Source organism: Mesoplodon mirus, assembly GCF_964341445.2.
Source record: "Mesoplodon mirus genome assembly, chromosome: 3".
NCBI classification, from domain to species: Eukaryota; Metazoa; Chordata; class Mammalia; order Artiodactyla; family Ziphiidae; genus Mesoplodon; species Mesoplodon mirus.
The window spans coordinates 16,039,147-16,059,741 of NC_138978.1; the positions used below are offsets into that span (position 1 = coordinate 16,039,147).

At 54.3% G+C, this 20,595-nt stretch overlaps 1 protein-coding gene across 2 annotated transcripts in view; it reads left to right on the plus strand.

Annotated features, from left to right (window-relative positions):
* The first annotated feature begins 334 nt into the window (after positions 1-334).
* The window catches only part of PADI1 (peptidyl arginine deiminase 1), a 34,009-nt gene continuing 13,748 nt past the window's right edge, over positions 335-20,595 (plus strand). For both annotated transcript variants that reach the window (XM_082613546.1, XM_082613547.1), the window contains exons 1-8: positions 335-485; positions 13,191-13,371; positions 14,692-14,764; positions 15,420-15,481; positions 17,049-17,166; positions 17,253-17,378; positions 19,356-19,528; positions 19,678-19,781. In XM_082613546.1, the coding sequence (XP_082469672.1) occupies positions 394-485; positions 13,191-13,371; positions 14,692-14,764; positions 15,420-15,481; positions 17,049-17,166; positions 17,253-17,378; positions 19,356-19,528; positions 19,678-19,781 (929 nt within the window). In that variant the 5' untranslated portion in view covers positions 335-393. The remainder of the gene's footprint in view (positions 486-13,190; positions 13,372-14,691; positions 14,765-15,419; positions 15,482-17,048; positions 17,167-17,252; positions 17,379-19,355; positions 19,529-19,677; positions 19,782-20,595) is intronic.

The following is a 20,595-nucleotide window of genomic DNA, read 5'->3' on the forward strand; positions in this document are numbered from 1 at the left end:
ATGCTGACTTAATTACCGTGTGGGTTCAGGCGCTGAGAGTCTGAGGATAGAGGTGAAGCTAGAGAAAGGGGGACGGGGGCTGCTGGGGAGCTTGTCTCCTGTTGACAGATGAGCCCTGCTCCACCAGGGGTCCCCTCTTCCCCATCCCCCAGAGAGGCCTTGGGTGCCTCCTCCCTCAGCCTCTTGGGTTGACAGGCCCGAGTGAGGAGGAATGGGCATGGAGCCAGGAGGTGGGGACCGGGCTCAGGCAGGCTAATCAGGTCATAGTGTGACTTTAAAAGGGAGGAGGAAAGCACCGAACCTTCAGAACTCACGCTCCTTCCTGGCAACGAGGTGCTTCGGAGAGGAGCTAGGAAGCCAGGGCGCGTGGAGCCTTGGAGCCCGGGGTACAGGATGGCCCCACAGAGAGTGGTGCGGCTGTCCCTGAAGAAGCCCACCTACGCTGTGTGTGTGGTGGGAATCAAAACATACGTGGATGTTCACAGGTGAGAGCCGAAAGCACCCACCTGGCTGCAGAGGGCTGGGCTGGGCTGGAGGACCCGCGGCAACGGGGTGGGCGCCTGGTGGACGAATGGGGCGTATTGGAGGATGCTGACAAGAGGTTGTTTTGACAGCAGAGCAGAGGGACTAGGATATCAGGTCCATCTTGGGGCTCTGGCTCCTGGCACCAGGGTCAAGTCTTTGGCCACTGGATGAGGGTTCCAGCTCTGAGCCCTGGGGCCAGGGTCTAGGGTCTGGGTTCTGCGTTCTGACATCCCAGTGGAACTTGTGTGGAGCATCAGAATGAATTGTTGCTCAAGACGGGGGACAGGACTGGCCTCCCCTGATGTTGCCCTCAATTTCTTGCCAATGACCCATCTCTCTGAGGTGGGGAGGGGCAGTGTGTGTGGTGCAGCTTGATCCTAGAAGGCCAGCCAGGGCGACTGGGATCAAGAGGAAGTGGTTAGGGAATGCTTCAATGTGTTAATAAAAGAAAAGAACTGGAATAAGCCTGGGCTTATGTTTCAATGTGTTTTTTAATAGAGGAAAAGAACTTGGAACAAGCCTGGGGCTTGTGTTTGCCAGGAGGACGATGCCGATTATGGCACTGATGGCACCTGAGGGGCAGTGGAAGCATCAGCTTCCCCTGTTGGTCCCAATCCTCCCTGGCCTGGCTTTACCCAGATGGCGGTCCAGGGACCTGGCCCAGTGTGAGTTTCCCCACCTGGCCATTGAGGAAGTTGGTCTTGGGGGTCTCTGGGGGTCTTTCCAACTCGACACACTCTCTATGAGCTCCATCTCTACTGGATCGTATGGTACCAGAGCCCCTGCAGATGGGCAGGGGGCAGTCAAGGTGGGAGTCTCCCTCCCAGAGTAGGTGGGGGCTGAGGTCTCTTATAAGGTGGGATCTGAGCTGGGCTCAGCTTCACCTGGCCTCAGGGGAGCCTATGCCCCAGAAGACCTCCCTGCCTCCCTCTCTGGGGCAGTGGCCTGGGGCTGGGGAGGGAGAGCCAGGAGCCCTGGGAGGCCAGACCTCGGCTCTAAGTCATGCTGGGGGCCCTGGCGTGGGGCTGGTTCTCTTGCATCTGGGTGGCCAACAGAGATCCCATTTTCTGCTGCCCTTTTATCATACGGTTGCCAGACTTGGCAAATGAAAATACAGGGCACCCAGTTAAGTTTACATTTCAGATTTTAAAAAATGCTTTTTTTTAGTATATTGCATGGAACATACTTTTTTTTTTTTTTTAATGCTGTTTAGCTGAAATTCAAATTTAGCTAGGCATCCTGTACTTTATCTGGTAACTCTGCTTTAACATCAAAAGTAGGGAGTAGGGGCTTCCCTGGTGGCGCAGTGGTTGAGAGTCCGCCTGCCGATTCAGGGGACACGGGTTCGTGCCCCGGTCCGGGAAGATCCCACATGCCGCGGAGCGGCTGGGCTCGTGAGCCATGGTTGCTGAGCCTGCGCGTCCGGAGCCTGTGCTCCACAACGGGAGAGGCCACCACAACAGTGAGAGGTCCGCGTACCATGGAAAAAAAAAAAAAAAAAAAAGTAGGGAAGAGGTCTCTGTGAGCCCCTATCTTCCCGATTCCAGACCCCTGTTCTCATCCCAGGGGATGGCTATTTCTGGAAGGTAATTTCAGAACCTCAGGCCCTACTTGGTAGGTTGTGCTGCTGACTGAGGACAGAAGCACTTGACTGGGAGCCAGGAGACTTAGGTTCTGGTTCTGGCGCTGCCACTGACTTGCTGTCTGGCGTGGGCCAAGCCACTGGCCCTCTCTGGGCCCTGGCAGGATGAACTGAGCCCCCTATTCAGTTTAGCGTGGCGGTAAAGCACCCACACTCTGGACTTGGACAGACTCAGGTTCGCATCCTAGATCCACTGGTGGCTGTGGGACCCCGGGCAAGCTGCTGCATTTCTCTGAGCCTGTTACCTCATCTGACAAATGGGGAAGCAATAACACTGATGTTAATGGCTTAGGGGGAGGATGAATGTGAGCATGCACCTGTAGGGCCCCTGGCTCTGTGCGAGCGGGAAGTGCTTACAGCTCTGACATCTCTGTGGGTTCCCTTTCCTCCACTATTTGTTCCTCCCATCCTGTCTCAGAGGGTGGCAGGAGCAGAGGACAGATCAGCGGGTGTGTGGTGGGAACACGGGGCGATGCCATCTGTAAACTCCTTTGGGATCACCAAGCGCTTTAGCATCCTCAAGTGTGGGCCGTGGCCCAGCTGAGGGGAAGCTGCTTGGTTGTCTGTAGCTGCTGTGCTCTGGTTGACTCTGGGAGAGGGGGCTGCTCTGGGGTCCTGAGTGAGCACCGTGAGGGACCTGTACCCAAGAGCCCTTCAAGAAACTTCACCCCTGGATGGATCTAGAGTCTGTCATACAGAGTGAAGTAAGTCAGAAAGAGAAAAACAAATACCGTATGCTAACACATATATGTGGGATCTAAGGAAAAAAAAAGTCATGAAGAACCTAGGGGTAAGACCGGAATAAAGACACAGACCTACTTGAGAATGGACTTGAGGATATGGGGAGGGGGAAGGGTAAGGTGGGACAAAGTGAGAGAGTGGCATGGACATATATACACTACCAAACGTAAAATAGATAGCTAGTGGGAAGCAGCCGCATGGCACAGGGAGATCAGCTCGGTGGTTTATGACCACCTAGAGGGGTGGGATTGGGAGGGTGGGAGGGAGGGAGACGCAAGAGGGAAGAGATATGGGAACATATGTATATGTATTACTGATTCACTTTGTTATAAAGCAGAAACTAACACACCATTGTAAAGCAATTATACTCCAATAAAGATGTTAAAAAAAAAAAAAGAAAAAAGAAACTTCACCCTGGATGTTGGTAGTGACTAGCGTCATAGCCACAGAGAATCTCTAAACTAGAAAACAGAAGTTTATTCTGCAGCAAGTTGGTTTAAAAGTAGACCTAAAGAAGAACTTCCAGCCACTGAGGTCTCTGATAGGTGGAGAAAGGCGATGTAGAATTGTCAAGACAGGTGGAGGAAGGGGGCCGTGTGTTGACAACCTGGGAAGGTTTAAGAGGAGCCTGAAGCTCACTCCAGGGCCTTGGCTGGTTAGGATGAAGGGGCTGTACTTGATGATGAACTTGGGGCCTTCCCACCCCCAGTGCCAAGTGCCTGGCTCCAGCTGAGGCCGAGCAAGGGGCCTCTGTTTGGCCTTGCTGGTAGAAGGCGGAAGCCCCCCAGAAGAGGGTCACCTGTGCTGGTCACCTGAGCTGCCCAGACTCCCAACATTCCAGAGCCAGTGGAGATGGGCGTGTGGGGGTGACGTCATGGGATGTGATTAATTCCCCCATGTGCTCTCTAGGCTCGTTATCTGGGAGTAATTGTGTGCCCCAGGGTGTCCCAGCCCAAGGAAACTTAGAAATCCCCTGACTCAAATGTACTGCAGATCCTACACCCTCACCCCAGCTGGCTAGCTCTCCACCGCGACCCCCTGGGTTTGGCCAGACGGCCCTGGCTGTCTCTGTCCTTTACTTGGAGGTGGTCCCCAGAGGACTTATGCCAAAAAAGAGGGGGTGTGGCATGGGGAATCCATTAGTGGTCCAGCCTGGCACTCCCTGGCTACCCAGAGGCCAGAATCAGAGCCCCAGGCTGGAGATCACATGAACATTTATCCTTAGGGATGGAGGAGAAGGCTAGCTGGGTGGGGCCGGGGATGATCTCCTGGATTTATTCTAAGCCTCCCCTAATCCTACACAAGCCTCAAAGCCAAATAGACTCTTGGATCCAAGATGACTGGAATTCCAGGAGCACAGGGAAGGGGGTCTCTGTAGGGCTTCTCAGATGAGCCAGAGAAAAGACCCAGACCACTTCTCTTTTCTGGGGTTCTCTGTATTTCAAAAACCCCAAATGCCAAAACAGAGTTGTAAAACTTGTGGTCTATATATTCTTTTTTTAAAAAATAAATTTATTTTATTTATTTATTTTTGGCTGTGCTGGGTCTTCGTTGCTGTGCGTGGGCTTTCTCTAGCTGAGGTGAGCAGGGGCTACTCTTCGTTGCGGTGCGCGGGCTTCTCACTGCAGTGGCTTCTCTTGTTGCGGAGCAAGGGCTCTAGGCTCGTGGGTTTCAGTAGTTGTGGCACACGGGCTCAACAGTTGTGGCTCGCAGGCTCTAGAGCACAGGCTCAGTAGCTGTGGCGCACTGGCTTAGTTGCTCCGCGGTATGTGGGATCTTCCCCGACCAGGGCTCGAACCTGTGTCCCCTGCATTGGCAGGCGGATTCTCAACCACTGTGCCACCAGGGTAGTCCTGACCTATATATTCTTGATGTTTACACTGAGTAAATTAATGCTTTTAACTTGCGAAGAAGTACAATGAAACATAATTGTGCTCCTTGCGGGATAATTACAGGATTGATGCCAATACTAACTCATGATGAGTGACAGGCTCCGAGAGCCGGGCTGGGACCTGGGTTTAAAGCCGGGTGAGGATCTCCTCTCCTACTTGTTCCGTCCCGTTGCTGTATCGCATTCCTTCATTGGAAGTGATGTTAATGTTTAGATTCGAGGGTTCTCGGCGATTATGAGGCCGGGGTCCCCTGTAAGGTCCACGGAGCCAGGAGAGGCCAGGGAGTTACAGGATCTGGATGCGAAATGGGGTAGTGTGAGTTCTTGAAACGTAAAATACTGGCATCAGAGAGGGTACCAGAGGTCAGACGCCCCCTAAGTCTACAGATGTCCCTCCTCCCTGGTCCTCGTTGCTAACTCCCATTTTGAGGCCTGGGAATCCATTCAGTCACTCTTCCCTCCCCTCTCCTGGCCCTATAGCCCCTTCCCTGTCTCTGCTTCTCCTTCCCATCATTTTGGTCTTGGAACCTCTCCTCATCCTTGACTGTCTCCTCTTCCCCCTGCTGCTCCCATCACTTCCAACTCCACTTCTCTCTCCTCCCCCCAATCCCCGCCTTCCTCTCTTGGTGGAGGGCCCGGGGCCAGGCAGTGGACCCCGAGAAAAGACTTGAGATGCAGGGAATGGAGGGGTGATCGCTCATCCGTGATGTAGATGCCCCTTTGACCCCAAAAATGCTTTCCCTGTGATGTGTTGTCCTCTCCTTTGCTATGTCCAGAGAAGCTTCCATTCCCTTTGTTGTGGCTTCTAAGCAGCTGTTCAGCTCTGCCAAGTGGTCCTGATGCTCAAAGATGTGTGGGAGGTGGGGGCGAGGCTGGAAGGAACTGGCAAATCCACACCCAGCCAAGGACCTCAGCCATGTGGGGAGCCCAGGAGGGGCTTCACCTCAGCTGTGGGCTGGGAGCAGTGGGGGCGATTCCAAATGCTGCCACCCAGGGGTGGGTGCTGAGGGAGCTGGGACCTGCTGGAAATTTTCAGGAGCCTGGCCTCGCAGCAGGTACAGACCTGAGTTGGGTCTCCAGATGCACCCTGGGCCCCAGAGCAGAGAACCCAGTCACCCTGCATTTGAGACCAAGGCCACCTGAAGCCCTGTCAAGCGCTTCTCCAGCACACCTTCCCTGCCACGTTTATGACCCTGCCTACCCCCACCTGGGTCTCCATTGCCGTGCTGGGAGGGTGGGCAAAGGGAAGGCCAGAAATTCCTCAGGAGGATCCTGCAGAGGGTGTGGTCTGAGCCAGACTGCCAGATGTAGTGAAAGGGTGGGCTGGGGCTTCCGGACCTGGATGAGAAGGAAGGCTGGGCTCTGTGCAGCCTGGGCCCCAGAGGAGGAAGCTCCATTGGGATGGGGCCTCTGAGAGTCAGTTCGATGACTGTAGAGAACAAGATGGCTGGTAACCAGTCATAACCACCAGTTAGGGTCAGGCCGGTCCTTGCAGGCTGTGTGACTTTGGGCCAGTTACTTAGCCTCTCTGAGCCTGTTTCCTCCCATGCTAGATGAGGATAATACACCCGTTAATTGTACCTGTGAATTTGGCCCCCATTTTACAGATGAGAATTGCATAATCCACGGAGCACAGCCATACAATTTCCCATCTTGCAGATGGGGAAACTGAGGCTGAGAGGGGAGAAGTGACTCATGATTCTGACTTTCCATTCAGGGCTCTTCTCTTAAGGATGTTCTGGCCCCCAGCTCCTGTTTGCCCCTGCTGGGAAGGCCCGGGGTGGAAAGCTGCCACCCCCCATCTCTAGCCCCCATCCTTGGGCAGGCAGGGGTCCACTGAAAGAAGGCCTGGCCAGCCCGGCCCTCCTTGCAGGCTCTCTGGGTGTGGCCTTAGCTGAGCAATGACAAGGCATAAGGCACCCGTGATTCTTATCTCTGGGAAGGAAGGAAAGAGGGAGAGGACATAGCTACACCCTGTGTGATTCTACACTCAGGGGAAAATCCCTGCCTGCGATGTGGGATCTGCCTGTGATGTGATGTCAGCCGCTGCCCTCCCCAACCTCTGTCGGCCACAGCCAGCTCCCAGGGAGGACCAAGGAGGAAGCCACAAAGGGGCCTGAACTTTCTGTGACATTTGCCCCACTGTGGTCACTTAACAAACGTTACTGGTCACCTGCTCCTTGTTCAGCTCTGTGCTGGGCTGAGGCACCTGGAGATGATACGACCCACCCCCGCCCCCGAGGGGCTCCCCTCTTAGTCTGGGAGCTAAAAAACCTTCAGATGTGGACGCTAACAATTGCATCGTTAACTGGGTTTGGGGGCAGGTCTGGAGTGAAGGGAGATGGAAGAATCCTATTCCCCAGGGTCTGCCTGCTCCCCATGCCGCTTGTGACAGTAATGACAGTGGTGACAGCACCATCTTCAGCTCACAGTGCTTGCTGTACTATCTCAATTAAATCTCACAACAAGCCTATGAGGTAGTGACTACTACGATCCCCATTTTGCAGACAAGGAAACTGAGACACAGAGATGTCAAGAGACTTGCCCAAAGTCACACAGCCAACAAATGGCAGAGCTGGGATTTGAACCCAGGTTTGCCTGATCCCAAATTCTATGAGCTCAACCCCAGGAGAGCCTATTATCAGGGAATTTTCTACGTTGTTGGGTTGGTGCGAGGGGTGGGTGAGGCAGGGCAGAGGATGAGCTTTGGAGTCAGATCCTGAGTGGGGTCACATCTCAGCTCTCTGTTGTCGCCCCGCTTGTGACCTCTCTCTGAATTTCACGTCATCTGTAAAATGGGGAGAAGAAGAATAACTGCTGTGCTCAGCAAACAGTGGGAATGGAAGCAGAATGGAGTAAAAGCACTTTAGGGACCGTGATGTCCCTGCCCTGGGTGGATGCCATGAGGGCAGGGCCAGGGGTGACTCATCTCTTCTTTCCTGGTGCCCAGCATGGCACAGTAGGTGCTCAGGAAATGCATGTTGAGGCAGAGTGGCCGACAGCACCAACAGGATTCCGTGTGCTCCCCGGAGCTGACGTTCTTTAGGGCTGGAGCCTGTGGGGGTCTGGCCAGCTCCGTGGGACTGTTGGCCACAGTGGTTCTCGGCTCCTGGCAGAAGCGACCACAGAGCTGGTCGTACCTGAGAGGACTTGCCAGGTCCTGCTTGCTGGTCCCAGGGCATTTCTTGTGGCTTCAGTCCAGGGAACGTCAAGTCCAGGACACCTGGAGAGTGGCACCTCTGGGGCTCTGGGCAGGCAGGTGGCTGATCAAGTGTGAAGGGGGAGTCACAGGCTTGGCTGGCCTGGTCTGCTCAAGGGCTGCCCGCCAGCTTGCTCCTCAGCCTTTCCATCCAGTTCTGCATTATTCTCCCTTCTGCCCTCGCCTCTCCCCCAGCACAATGCCCTGCCCTCCCTGCCCAGACCCTACGCTGGGCAGAGGGGTCCCCTGACCCCTGAGGTCGTCCAGCCCCAGTGGGAGGAAGCTTCTGGATACAGGTTGCAGTCAAGTAAAAGGAAAAGCTTTCTAATTACCTGAGCTGTCAAAGCACAGAGGGGCTGTAAGGTAGTGAGCTGCCTGTCACAGGACCTGTTCAAGCACAGAGTTCTGTGATGGGCAAGGAGCTGGCCAGGATGACCTCTGAGACCCCTCTCTGACCCAAGGCCTATGAAGATACTCCACAGTCTCATTGTCTTAGGGCAGAAAGGGGCCAGAAGGTCATGGGTGCCATCTTCCTGGTCTGCACTGACTTCACCCCTGCCAAGTTCAGGTGCGTGGAGGGGGAAGAGGTCTTTCCTGCCTCTGTGCCCCACATCCTGCCAGCTCCCATGGGATCATACTGAGGCGCTTGTGTTGCAAAGTTTCAACATTTTCCTTTTTCCTTCCTACATCTTCCCTGACTATTTCCTTCCTCCGGTCCCCGCCCGGGACACGCTCAGGGCACACACATTCATTTTCAAGTCAGCGGGACAGCATAATATAGAAGACAAACCTGCTGCTCCTTCCATCCTTTACCAGGAAGGTTACTTAACCTCTCTGAGAAGAATTCTTCATCTGCTAAATGAGGACAGCAACATGTTCCTGCAAGGGTTGTTGTGAAGGGTGGATGAGGCATCAAAAGCTGAGCATGGGGCTTCCCTGGTGGCGCAGTGGTTGGGAGTCCGCCTGCCAATGCAGGGGACGCGGGTTCGTGCCCCGGTCCGGGAGGATCCCACATGCCGCGGAGCGGCTGGGCCCGTGAGCCATGGCCACTGGGCCTGCGCGTCCGGAGCCTGTGCTCCGCAACAGGAGAGGCCGCAGCAGTGAGAGGCCCGCGTACCGCAAAAAAAAAAAAAAAAAAAAAAAGACGGGGTGAGGGAGAGGGTTTCAGGGTGTGTGATCAGCTCGTGGACATTCTTCTGATTGGTTGGTGGTGAGGTAATTGGGAGTCAACATCATCAACCTTCTGGTTCCAACCGGTCTGGGATCTATGTGCTTGTGTGCAGCATATAATTAACTTCTTCCACCTGGTGGGGGCTTCAGTATCTGCAAAAGGGCTCAAAGGACGTGGCTCACAATATTATCTATAGCCCTTAAGGAGGAACTAAAGATCCTTGACTTTGTTTAATGGCTAAACTATTATTATTTTGTCTTGCTTGGCTGTTTTCCATTGTTTCTGCATTTTCTCATTTTTATGATAAAATTTATTCTTTGGAACTTGGGGGAAGGCCTAGGAGGCTAAAATTACAAACAAGAGGCAGGCAGAAAACATGGTGGAGTGGGGGGATCTGTCCCGGGAAGGTCCCTAGGTTCTTGCTCGGGTACAGTTCCACGTTCCTGGGTTGCCTTGCCCTCATCCATAAAACGGGGCTTTCTTGTACCCCTTGCCCACACCAGGCACCACGCTGAGTGCTGAGATGACGGTAGTTTTAGTGAAAGTAAAATGGGAAAATTCCCCACATTCTAGAGGGAGAAACAGGAGAGACAGACGATAGAAAAACATGTCAAATAAACAAGACATGTCAGGTGACAAGTGCCATGGGTTGAAATGAAGCTGGGTCATGGGGTTAGGGAGTGTGGGGCTCATGGTGTCACCCATGTCACACAGCCTTAGAGAGGGCAGTCAGGGAAGACCTCTGAGAAGGAAAGGAGGCACGGAGGTCCCAGCGGACGCTCGGGAGCTGAAGATTGTGAACGAAGAGAACCCAAGTGCAAAGGGTCGAAGGCAGGAGGGAGTTTGGCAACTGGAGGGAGAGCAAGAGCTGGGTTTGCAGGAGTGAGGAGGGCGTAGCCAACTCCACGCAGGCTGCAGAGCCCCTGGGGAAAGACTGGGAACAGAAGGGATGCTGAATGACTTCTGTGTTAAGGGGATCCCTCTGCTGCTGTGTTGAGACCAGATCGTGGGCAGCAGGAGAAGAAGCAGGGGGACCAGCCTATTGTGAAAATCCACATGGAAAAAACTGGTGCCTGTACCAGGACGTTAGGCGTGGAAGAGATGTGAATGTCAGCAGGTGCTGCTGTAAAGGGGGCGCTGACAGGGTTGACTGGTGACTGGATGTGAGCTCGAGGGAAGGGGAGAAGGCCAGGATGAATCCGATGATGGGGCAACTGTGGCCTGACATGGGCAGGTTTGGGTGAGGCAGAAGTGGGGAGCTAAGAGTTTCGTTTTGGACACGTTAAATGTGAAAAGCCTGTTAGACACCCTAAAGAGATGTTCAAAAGACAGCTTTGAGTCTGGAGATGGAAAATGGGGGTTCTAAGTCTGGGAGCCTTAGTTTCCTATGGCAACTGACTAAACAATGGCAAAGGGCGTGTAAGGTGGGAAGATGCCTGAAAGTGCCTCTTGAGGACGGTGAGGCCAGGAGTGGGGTGAGGACATGTGGGTCCTGCCAGCAGCCTGCAGGGCTCAGGGGCCCCTTTCCACCCCAGCCTCATATCTTTTTTTTTTTTTTTTTTTTTTGTGGTACGTGGGCCTCTCACTGTTGTGGCCTCTCCCGTTGCGAAGCACAGGCTCCGGACGCGCAGGCTCGGCGGCCATGGCTCACGGGCCTAGCCGCTCCGCGGCATGTGGGATCTTCCCAGACCAGGGCACGAACCCGTGTTCCCTGCGTCGGCAGGCGGACTCTCAACCACCGTGCCATCAGGGAAGCCCCCCAGCCTCATCTTTAAAACGAGAATAATAATTGCCTTATGGGGCCATGATGTGCATCAGAGAGCCAGGTCCTGAGTGGGACTTGGGCCTGTTGTAACTACGACCATCACCACCATTGTCAATGGGGGCAGTTGTTTGTGGGGACTGAGTGACCACGGCAGGGATCTGGGAGGGGTGTCTGGTTTCTCCAGGGGCTTTAATACTTGCATGGTTTCTCAGGGGTACAGGAAATGATGGAGGCAGGAGGATGTATCAAAGGACCCTTCTGGCCCTGGCATCTTTGCAGTCGGGTGGACGTTTGCAAGTTGACTTGACCTTGGGTGGTGGCCTTGAGGCTGACGCCTCTGTCCTGGGGGACGGCAGTGGGGAGCCCTGACATGTAGTTCCCTCATCCGACTTGCCCTCCAGGGTGTGTGTTCCACATGGCCAAAGGCCTCATGGAACCCTGGGGCCCATCATAGGGCTGGGACAGGGAGGCACACAGTTCAGGTTTATTCAGGGGTTGAAGAAGGACAAGCGCCCCCAGAGGCCCTGCTGACTTAGCTCCTGGTGCCCTGTAGCCCGAGTTTGCAGAGCATCCTCTCTGAGTCTACGGCCCAGGAAGGCTGGACCCTACCTGCTGTGGCTGGAAGCAGCTGGTGGTTTGAGAAGTAGCGTGGAGGCCCAGAAGATGGGTGCCCCCGGCTGGGGCCTGGCAGACTGAGGGCTTCCTGATCCCCTTTTCTGGAGCCCAGAGCTCTGGAGTACTGGGTGGATGTGGTATATAAGGTAGACGGGGAGAAATTTGCAGGGTATGGCCTCAGTCAATTTCTGTACCACTGGGTGCAGATGGGCCTGAATCCCCCTGCAGACTAGGGGCAAATGAATCCACTCATTCATTTAACAAGTGTTTATGAGACTGACCACATGCCAGACACTGTTATAGGTCCTGGGAGATGGCAATGAGCAAAACAGACAAAACTCCCTGCCCTGGTGGACCTGACCTTCTAGCAGGAGAGACGGACAATACCTAACAGTATGATTAAGAATCAGAGCAGACAGTGCTTTGTGACCACCTAGAGGGGTGGGATAGGGAGGGTGGGAGGGAGACGCAAGAGGGAGGGGTTAGAGGGATATATGTATACGAATAGCTGATTCACTTTGTTATACAGCAGAAACGAACACAACATTGTAAAGCAATTATACTCCAATAAAGATGTTAAAAACAAACAAGCAAACAAACAAAAAAGAATCAGAGCAGAGTGGCAGGGATAAGGAGAGTGTGGGAGAAGGTGGGACAAGGTGTAGCATTAAATAGAGTGATGGGCGGGGGGTGCTCACTGAGAAGGTGACATTTAAGCAGAGCCCTGAAGAAGGTAAAGGAGTGAGCCTTGTGGATATCTGGGGGAAGAGCATTTTATGCCGAGGAAATGGCCAGTGCAAAGGCCCTGAGGCAGGACAGCCTGGCCGCTTCATGGAACATCAGGAAGGTCAGTGTGGCTTGAGCAGAGTGAGTGAGGACTGAGCCTAGTGGGGTGGAGGAGGTTCCCGGGGGGTGGCAGAGGGCAAATCAGGAGGGGCTTTGAATGCCATTGTGAGGACTTTGCTGTGTGTGATGGGAACCGTTGCTTTTGAGCATAAGAACAACGTGATCTGTTCTGAGTGGGGAACAGACTGGAGCAGGCCCAGGTGGGCTTAAGAAGCTGCTCAGTCCTCTAGGTGCGTGCAGGGGTGGCAGTGGAGGAGGTGAGAAGTGGTCTCGAATGGATTTCTTGTTGGGTTAGAGAATTTGGAAGCATAAAAGCAGGAAGCTTTGGGGGAGGGTGGGGATTGAGGATGTCCAGAGGTTTTCAGTCTCTGCTCTCTGGAGCCTCATGGGCCGCAGTGGGAGTGGAAGGGTTAAACACCGTGGCTCAGCACCACCCCCCTCTCCCTTTTGTCCTTCTTCTGTCTGGGGTTCCACGCGAGGTCCACTGAAAGGGCTCTGCCACTAAAACAGAGCTCAACAGCCACTGCTCTGATCCAAGCCCTTCATGTTGCAGATGGGGAGACTGAGGCCCGGGGATGACGTGCCCAGGGTGGGTCACATGGGAATCAGTGGAGAGCTGGGATGGAGCCCTGGGGCCCAACCAGGTTGGTCTCCTGGCCAGTAGGCCCCTCACCCCCCGCCGCTCCCCACTCCAGCTGTTAGGGGGTGCTGTTGCATAGCCGGGTAGCCCCAGCCCACTACCCCACCGGTCTCTCTCCTGAGCCCCCGGATGCTCTCCTCTCTCCTTTCTACCAGTGATGTGCCCAAGGGCGCTGAGACCTTCAGTGTCTCTGGGAGCTCCGGGGTGGAGGTCTTCACGGTCTACAACACAGCACAGGTGACAGAGCCCACAGGTAAGCCCTACTGGTCCCTGAATGCCGGCGTGGACGTGATCATATCCGTGAATGCAGCCAGTAAGGCTTTAAACGATCTCAAGGTAAGAGGCTACTTCCCCACAGAAGGTAAGAGCCCCCCGCAAAGCACACCCCGTTCACCCATCTCCCCCACTCAACCAAACCCCACAAGGCTTTGCCACCCACAGCCACGCGACACATCCTGATACAACTCAACAGACACCCAAACATGCAAACCCACCCCAATGCCCCAACGTCACACGCACACATACACGAATGCGCCCGTAAAAGCACAGCCTTCGGGCTTCCCTGGTGGTTCAGTGGTTGACAGTCCACCTGCCGATGCAGGGGACACGGGTTCGTGCCCTGGTCCAGGAAGATCCCACATGCCGCGGAGTGGCTGGGCCCGTGAGCCATGGCCGCTGAGCCTGCGCGTCCAGAGCCTGTGCTCCGCAATGGGAGAGGCCACAACAGTGAGAGGCCCACATACTGCAAAAAAAAAAAAAAAAAAAAAAAAAGCACAGCCTTCCTGCTCGCCCCCTCAATTCACAAACACCCCCTTTAACACAGCTCCACACAGACCCCAAACAAGCCCCCCACTCCTGTGCAGACAGGAGTTCTCGGCAGCACCCATACACACATGCACGCACGTGGACACAGGTACATACCAGCGTGTGTGTCTCCCACCTAAGGAAGCAGGAAGCCTCTCTTTCACAGAGGATACCCTTCTTACTCACCCTCAGGCACCCACCACACACACAGTGACCCCCGATTCACTGATTCAGCCTTTTCTCCAACGACACCGAAAAGGTGGGGACTGTGCAGCTGTTGAGAGTAGGGGCCCTGGAGCTCAAATCCTACTTCTGAGCCCCATCTACTGGGGTCATCCTGGGGGCTCACTGAGATGGCCCGGGTGGAGCCCTGGCCATGGGTTCTAGGGCATGGGGAAAGCTCTGTGAGCTTGGGCTGCTACTATGGGGTGGGGGGTGGTCATTGTTCCCATTTTACAGATGAAGAAACAGAGGCTTAGAGAGGTTGAATAACTTGCCTGTCCCTAGTGACAGCTGTTCCTTCCCTCATTCTTTCTCTCTGACATCCCCATGGGTTCCTGAGGGTCCAGCTGCTCCCTCTGGGATCCTCCCGCACCCCGTGTGGCCCTCCTTGCCCCTCAGCCCAGTCCTGGCAGCTGAGGAGGCATCCACAGCCTCTCCAGCTGGAGAAGGGGGCTCTGGATCCAAGCCGGGAGCCCGTGGGCCTTGGGCCTTCAGCAGCAGGGAGTAGCTGGGCCCCCCATGCCTCCCCTACCTCTAAGGAGGGCCGCCGGAGTGTCCCCTCACTCCCCCTGTCACAGTCATCTCTGAAGGGGGGGCCGTGCTGGCTTAGGGCTGACCATGTCCCCACAGGTGAAAGTCTCCTACTTCGGGCTGCAGAAGGATGGTGCCCTGGGCCAAAGTGTACTCTACCTCACTGGCGCAGGTAAGTCCCACCTCCCTGGCTCTCCGTACATCCACCCCTCCATGCTGACTGCTTGAGAGTCTTAGGGGAGCCCCCAAGTGCAAGGCCCATGGACATCTTCCTCCCCCATCGAGGAGCCTGGCTTCTTCAGAGGCGGTTCATCCACTCTAGAGCCTCAGGGGTGGAGTCCCAGCCATACTTAGGGCCATAAGAATCTGGAAACTGCACTGCCCATGGGTCACCAGCTAGACCCACAATAGGCCTCCTTCATCCAGAGTCTGCCTATCACACTCACTGGAACTTCAAGACATCACTAAACCATGGAGAGCCACATGCTACCTTCGGCCAGACGCCGGCAGGTGGCCCTGAGAACTGCAGAACCAGCACCTAGAACCTCAGGCCTGATCCCGACCTCCAGAGTCATGGCCCCCAAGAGCTAGCAATTCAGCCCACATAGATGAGTCAGAAATTCAAGAGCCAAAGCCTTGGGTCCCTCCAACACCCAGAACCACACGGGGCTGCCACAAGGGCCTCTCAGGTGTTGGGTGTGGTCCCCAGAAAAGGGCTTCCTGGCTCTCAAGGGCTTGTGGAGGGGCCGAAGCTTGCCCCAACCTGGATGTTATGGTGCGAGGGTGGGACTGGGGAGCCCTGGTAGTTCCTCTACATCTCTTTGCAGACATCTCCCTCGATGTCGACACGGGCCGCACGGGCAAGGTGAAGAGGAGCCACGGCGACAAGGTGGGACTCTCCTGGTTACCCCAAGATGGCAGAGTTGACAGGCAAACCTGGGTGTGGTCCTGGGGTGGAGTGGGCTCTTCCTCCAGAAGGGTGATGGATTCCTAGGGTCTGTGGTATCCAACAGTATAGGGAAGCCATCTGAGGACTCCCAAATCAGCATGAATGGGCCTTAACTTACACTGTGTGATCAACATGCTGTGTGTCTCCTGGAGAACAGCTTACCCTCTCTGGGTCTCTCTTGTGCCACCTTAGAACTGGGATTAGTTCTTTTTCTTGAGGCCTTTTCTATTTCCTGGGCTGTATTTGGACCCCCAAGCATGGTAGGTGACTTGTCAAGCAACTGACAGATCCTGAAGAGTGAGGACCAAGATGGGGTGGGCTCAAGGCATTATCCCACCGGATGTATCTGAAAGCCATCCTGGGAGGGTAGAAGATATGATTTGCAGGGAAAGACCCCACAGAGGAAGCCTGAATCATATATAAGACTTTGTGGACAAGATGGGGTAGGGCTGCCACGGATGGCTGTGCAGGTTGTTCACTGCACAAGGTTGCTTGGGCAAAGTGGTGGGTGGGGCCTATGATATAAATCATGTCTTGGGCCCTGGTACAGAGAAGCATCTACCCGGAGGGGTGAACAAGAGTGCCATATAAGTTAGCAGTTGTCCTGTGTGGTCCCCCAGACCCAAGTTTGAATCCCATCTATGTGACTTGGGGTTCACACCCCAGAGCCTCTTTTCCCTCTTCTGTGAAATGGGGAAAATAAGCCCTGTCTTGCACAGTCTGGTGGGGATAAAGTAGAAGCATGCCAGGAAGGGGACTTCCCTGGTGGTCCAGTGGGTAAGACTCTGCACTCCCAATGCAGGGGGCCTGGGGTTCCAACCCTGGTCGGGGAACTAGATCCCACATGCATGCCGCAACTAAGAGTCCGCATGCCGCAAATAAGAAGTATGTATGCTGCAACTGAAGATCCCACATGCCGCAACAAAGATCCTGTGTGCCGCAACTAAGACCCAGCGCAGCCAAAGTAAATAAGCAAATAAATTAAAAGAAAAAAAAAGAAGCACATCGGGAAGAGCTTTGATCACAGAGGCAGGGTTCCAGTCATCTTCCCCACCTCTCAGCCCAGACTATCTTGCAGGGCCTGCAGGATCTCAAGTGAAAGTCAGAGAAAACTGTGGGACAGGCCCCAGGAGAGGACTGGCATGGGGAGAGTCTCCCAGGAATTCTCCAGCCCCATCAAGGTCAGGGCGAGGCAGTCTTAGTCTGCTGGCAGGACCAAAGCTCAGCAGACTGGCAAAAGCCATTTCTGGGTTTGGCGCCATCACCCTTCCTCTTCCAGTGGGATGGCTGGGAGGAGCTGTTGTTCACTGCACAAGCGTGGACTGGCTCTGGGTGTAGGGACCTGGAACTCCACTCCCCAAATCTATGATCCCTCTATAAATCTTTAAGCAAACCCAGAATACAAAAGTCTCCAAGTTAACAAAGCAGACGGCTCTAGCCATGTCCAGAACCCCTTCCCAGAGATCCCTGGGTCTCACTGACCCTAAGGCCTCTTGCTTTGCCACAGAAAACCTGGAGCTGGGGCCCTGAGGGCTATGGGGCTGTCCTGCTGGTGAACTGTGACCGGGATTGTCTCAGCTCCAGGGAGATCGACCTCAGCAGCACCCAGCTGACATCACTGGATGGTGAGCAACAGAAGGGGTGTATGGGGTTGTCCAGGGTGATGTCGTGGGATGGAGCAGGATTGTCTCATGGGCACCACTCTCTCCAGACCTGCAGGACATGTCCCCAATGGTGCTGAGCTGCGATGGCCCTGATGAGCTCTTTGACAGCCACAAGCTGGTCTTGAACGTGCCGTTTTCTGATTCCAGGAGAGTGGGGGTCTTCTGCGCTAGGGGTGAGTGGCCTGGAGGGATCTCTTCCCTCCCTGCTCCATCTTCTGCTTCCCAAACTATTCTTCTCTTATCCACCTCTCTCCCTCCTTCCATCATCATTTTGTAACTCTCACTACCACTTACAAACAGCCACTCCATCAGGACACGACATATCGCCCAAGAAAGAGGTGCTCAAACTAGACCCATTTTACAGAGGGGAAAACTGAGGCTCAGACATGTGAATTCACTGCCCTAAGGTCACACAACCAGTTGGGGATGGAGCAAGCATTCAAAGCCAGTCTCTTGGGCACCAAAGCCCCTCTTCTTTCCACTACCCTTGCCCTTTCTCCTGAGCCCATCCTTCCTCTGGTCGGTTAGCATGGAATGAGTTCTCGATGTAAAACAGCACTGTCCAGGCTGGGTGGGCTGGAGGCAGGGACTAGCAAAGCTGAGGCCCAGGCCTGCCTTCAGAATCCAGTTGTTCTGACAGTTCATTAATCAAAGTCTGTGGATTAAAAAACAAACAAACAAAAAAACCCTGGCAGAAACACTAATCCTTAACCCTGAGGTGTCCTTACTCATTTTCATAAATCACGAGAGACCTCTCCGGCCCCTTCCTTCTTCCTCGTCATCCTCCTCTGTTCAAATTGACTCAGAACTTGTCCCAGCTAAATGAGCCTGGCAGGGACCAGAATGTTCCAATGGTGGAAGGTTACCCAGGAGTCCGGCTTGGAAACACTTACTGTGATACCAGAACATAAACAAAGTCTCCTCCGTAAGTGAGCTGACAACATTTCATGCTGTAAGAGCGTGCCAGGGTGGCGCTTTCCAGACAACCCTCAAGGGAGGGGAAAAGGCTATGGGCCAGAACTACTATGTGCCAGGCGATTAAAAAAAAAAAGTGAGATGAAATTCACATAACATAAAATTAACCATTTGATTTTATTTATTTTTTTATAAAGTTATTTATTTTTGGCTGCATTGGGTCTTTGTTGAGGGGCGCGGGCTTTCTCTAGTTGCGGTGAGAGGGGGCTACTCTTCGTTGTGGTGAGCGGGCTTCTCACTGCAGTGGTTTCTCTTGTTGCAGAGCACGGGCTCTAGGCGCGTGGGCTTCAGTATTTGTGGCACGTGGGCTCCGTAGTTGTGGCACACAGGCTCTAGAGCACGGGCTCAGTAGCTGTGGTGCACAGGCTTCGTTGCTCCACGGCATGTGGGATCTTCCCAGACCAGGGCCCAAACCTGTGTCCCCTGCATTGGCAGGTGGATTCTTAACCTCTGCACCACCAGGGGAGTCCCCAAATTAACCATTTTAAAGTGAATAATTCAGTGACATTGAGTACATTCTCAGTGTTGGGTAACTACCACAAAATTTCTAGCTCTAAGACATTTTCATCACCCCCAAATAAAGGCCTGTACTTATTAGCAGTCACTCCCCATCCTCCAACCCCCAGCCCTAGGCAACAGCTAATCTGCTTTCTGTCCCTATGGATGTACCTATTCTGTGCATCTCATACAAATGGAATGATACGATATGAGGCCTTTTGTGTCGGGCTTCTTTCACTTAGTATAATGTCAAGGTTCATCTGTGCTGTAGCAAGTATCAATACTTCATTCCTTTTTATGGATGAATAACATGCCAGCATATGGACATACTACATTTTGTTTATCCATTCATCCGTTGATGGACATTTAGGTGGTTTTCACCTTTTGTGCCAGCTGCTTTTACTTCCTTATCTAGTTTAAAGCTTATGCTGACCGCATGAGAAATGTAATATTAGCCTATTTTACAGATGAGGAACTGAGTCTCAGAGAGGTTGAGTCATTGAGCTGAGGTCACACAGCTTGCACATGGCAGAGCTGGAGAGGAGTCCAGGTAGATCTAACACAAAAGTGGTTCTGCCTCTACATTCCTGGCCTTGGGTTTCCTGTCCTCACATCCTCGCAGCCCCACACCCCTGTCCCAGCACTGGGCCCCCATTGCTGACTCTGGTTCCCCCTAGGTGGGAATTCTCTCTCAGACTACAAGCAGGTGCTGGGGCCCAAGCATCTGTTCTACGAAGTGGAGCGGCATCCGGGGGAGCGGAACATCAGCTTCTACGTGGAGGGGCTCACCTTTCCCGATGCTGATTTCTTGGGGCTGGTCTCTCTCAGCGTCAGCCTGGTGGACACCAAGGTATGTATGGCGCTGGGGGCTGTGATAGGGAATGAGGGGCTTCAGGGACAAGTGTGGAGCCTCCAGGGCTGGGAGGCTGGGGGCTGCGGGGTCTTGAAGCCTGATGGGGTCTCCCTGCAGGGCCCACTGAGTCCTCATTTTCCCCCCAGACCCTGCCTGAGGTGCCCAACTTCACAGACACCGTGACCTTCCGCATGGCCCCCTGGATCATGACCCCCAGCACCCAGTGCCCCCTGGAGCTGTATGTGTGCAGGTGAGGCCTCCTGCAGCTCTCCCACCGTCTCTGGACTCATAGAGATAGGAACAGAATGCCCTGCCAGGCTTGGCCCTGCACTCATACTGGACGGATTCATTGTAGGCACCCATGGACACAAGCTGGGAACAGGATAGCAGAAGGCTGGCTTGGGTCTGTCAGCCCCACCTGCTCTGAGCAGCTAAGGCCCTGGCTGAGGTCAATGGCTCAAGTCCAGCACACCTGCCCTACCCTGTCCTGCATGTAACAGCCCCAGAACATCTAGGATTTATTCCAGGCAGTGGGGCCAGGCCCCGTTCAGACTGCTGGCAGCTGCAGGAGACCCAGCCTTGCTCAGATGTGGGTGTACTCCTGGGCCTGCAGAGAACTCGGGACCCAAACTCCAAGATCATCTCTGAGCCCTTGTCCAACCCGGGTCCCTGGTCCTTCTGCCATGTCTCAGAATCCTTGTTAGGCCCCTTGATGGGCAGGTGAGCCTGGATGGGCAAGGCTACTCCGGGCCCCTGCATCAGAGGTCGGACCACTGGAAAGGGCCAGAGGTGATTTGGAACATAAGTCAAACGGCCAGGAAGGGTGTGGCCAAACAGGTTTGCTCTGCTGAGCTGGGCCCAGGTGTGCAGAAGGGAGCTCTTTCTTTCTGTTTGCTCAGTAACACCACCCTGACTCCTTTGTTTAGGCCCGTTGTGAGAAACAGGGGGAGATGGGGCTACCTGCCCCCTCACTTCCACCTTAACCGGTGAGATTCAGTCCCCAGTCACCTTCTCCAGGACTTTGGTGCCCTGCCTTTGGGCTCCACAGCCCTGGGCCTGTCCCT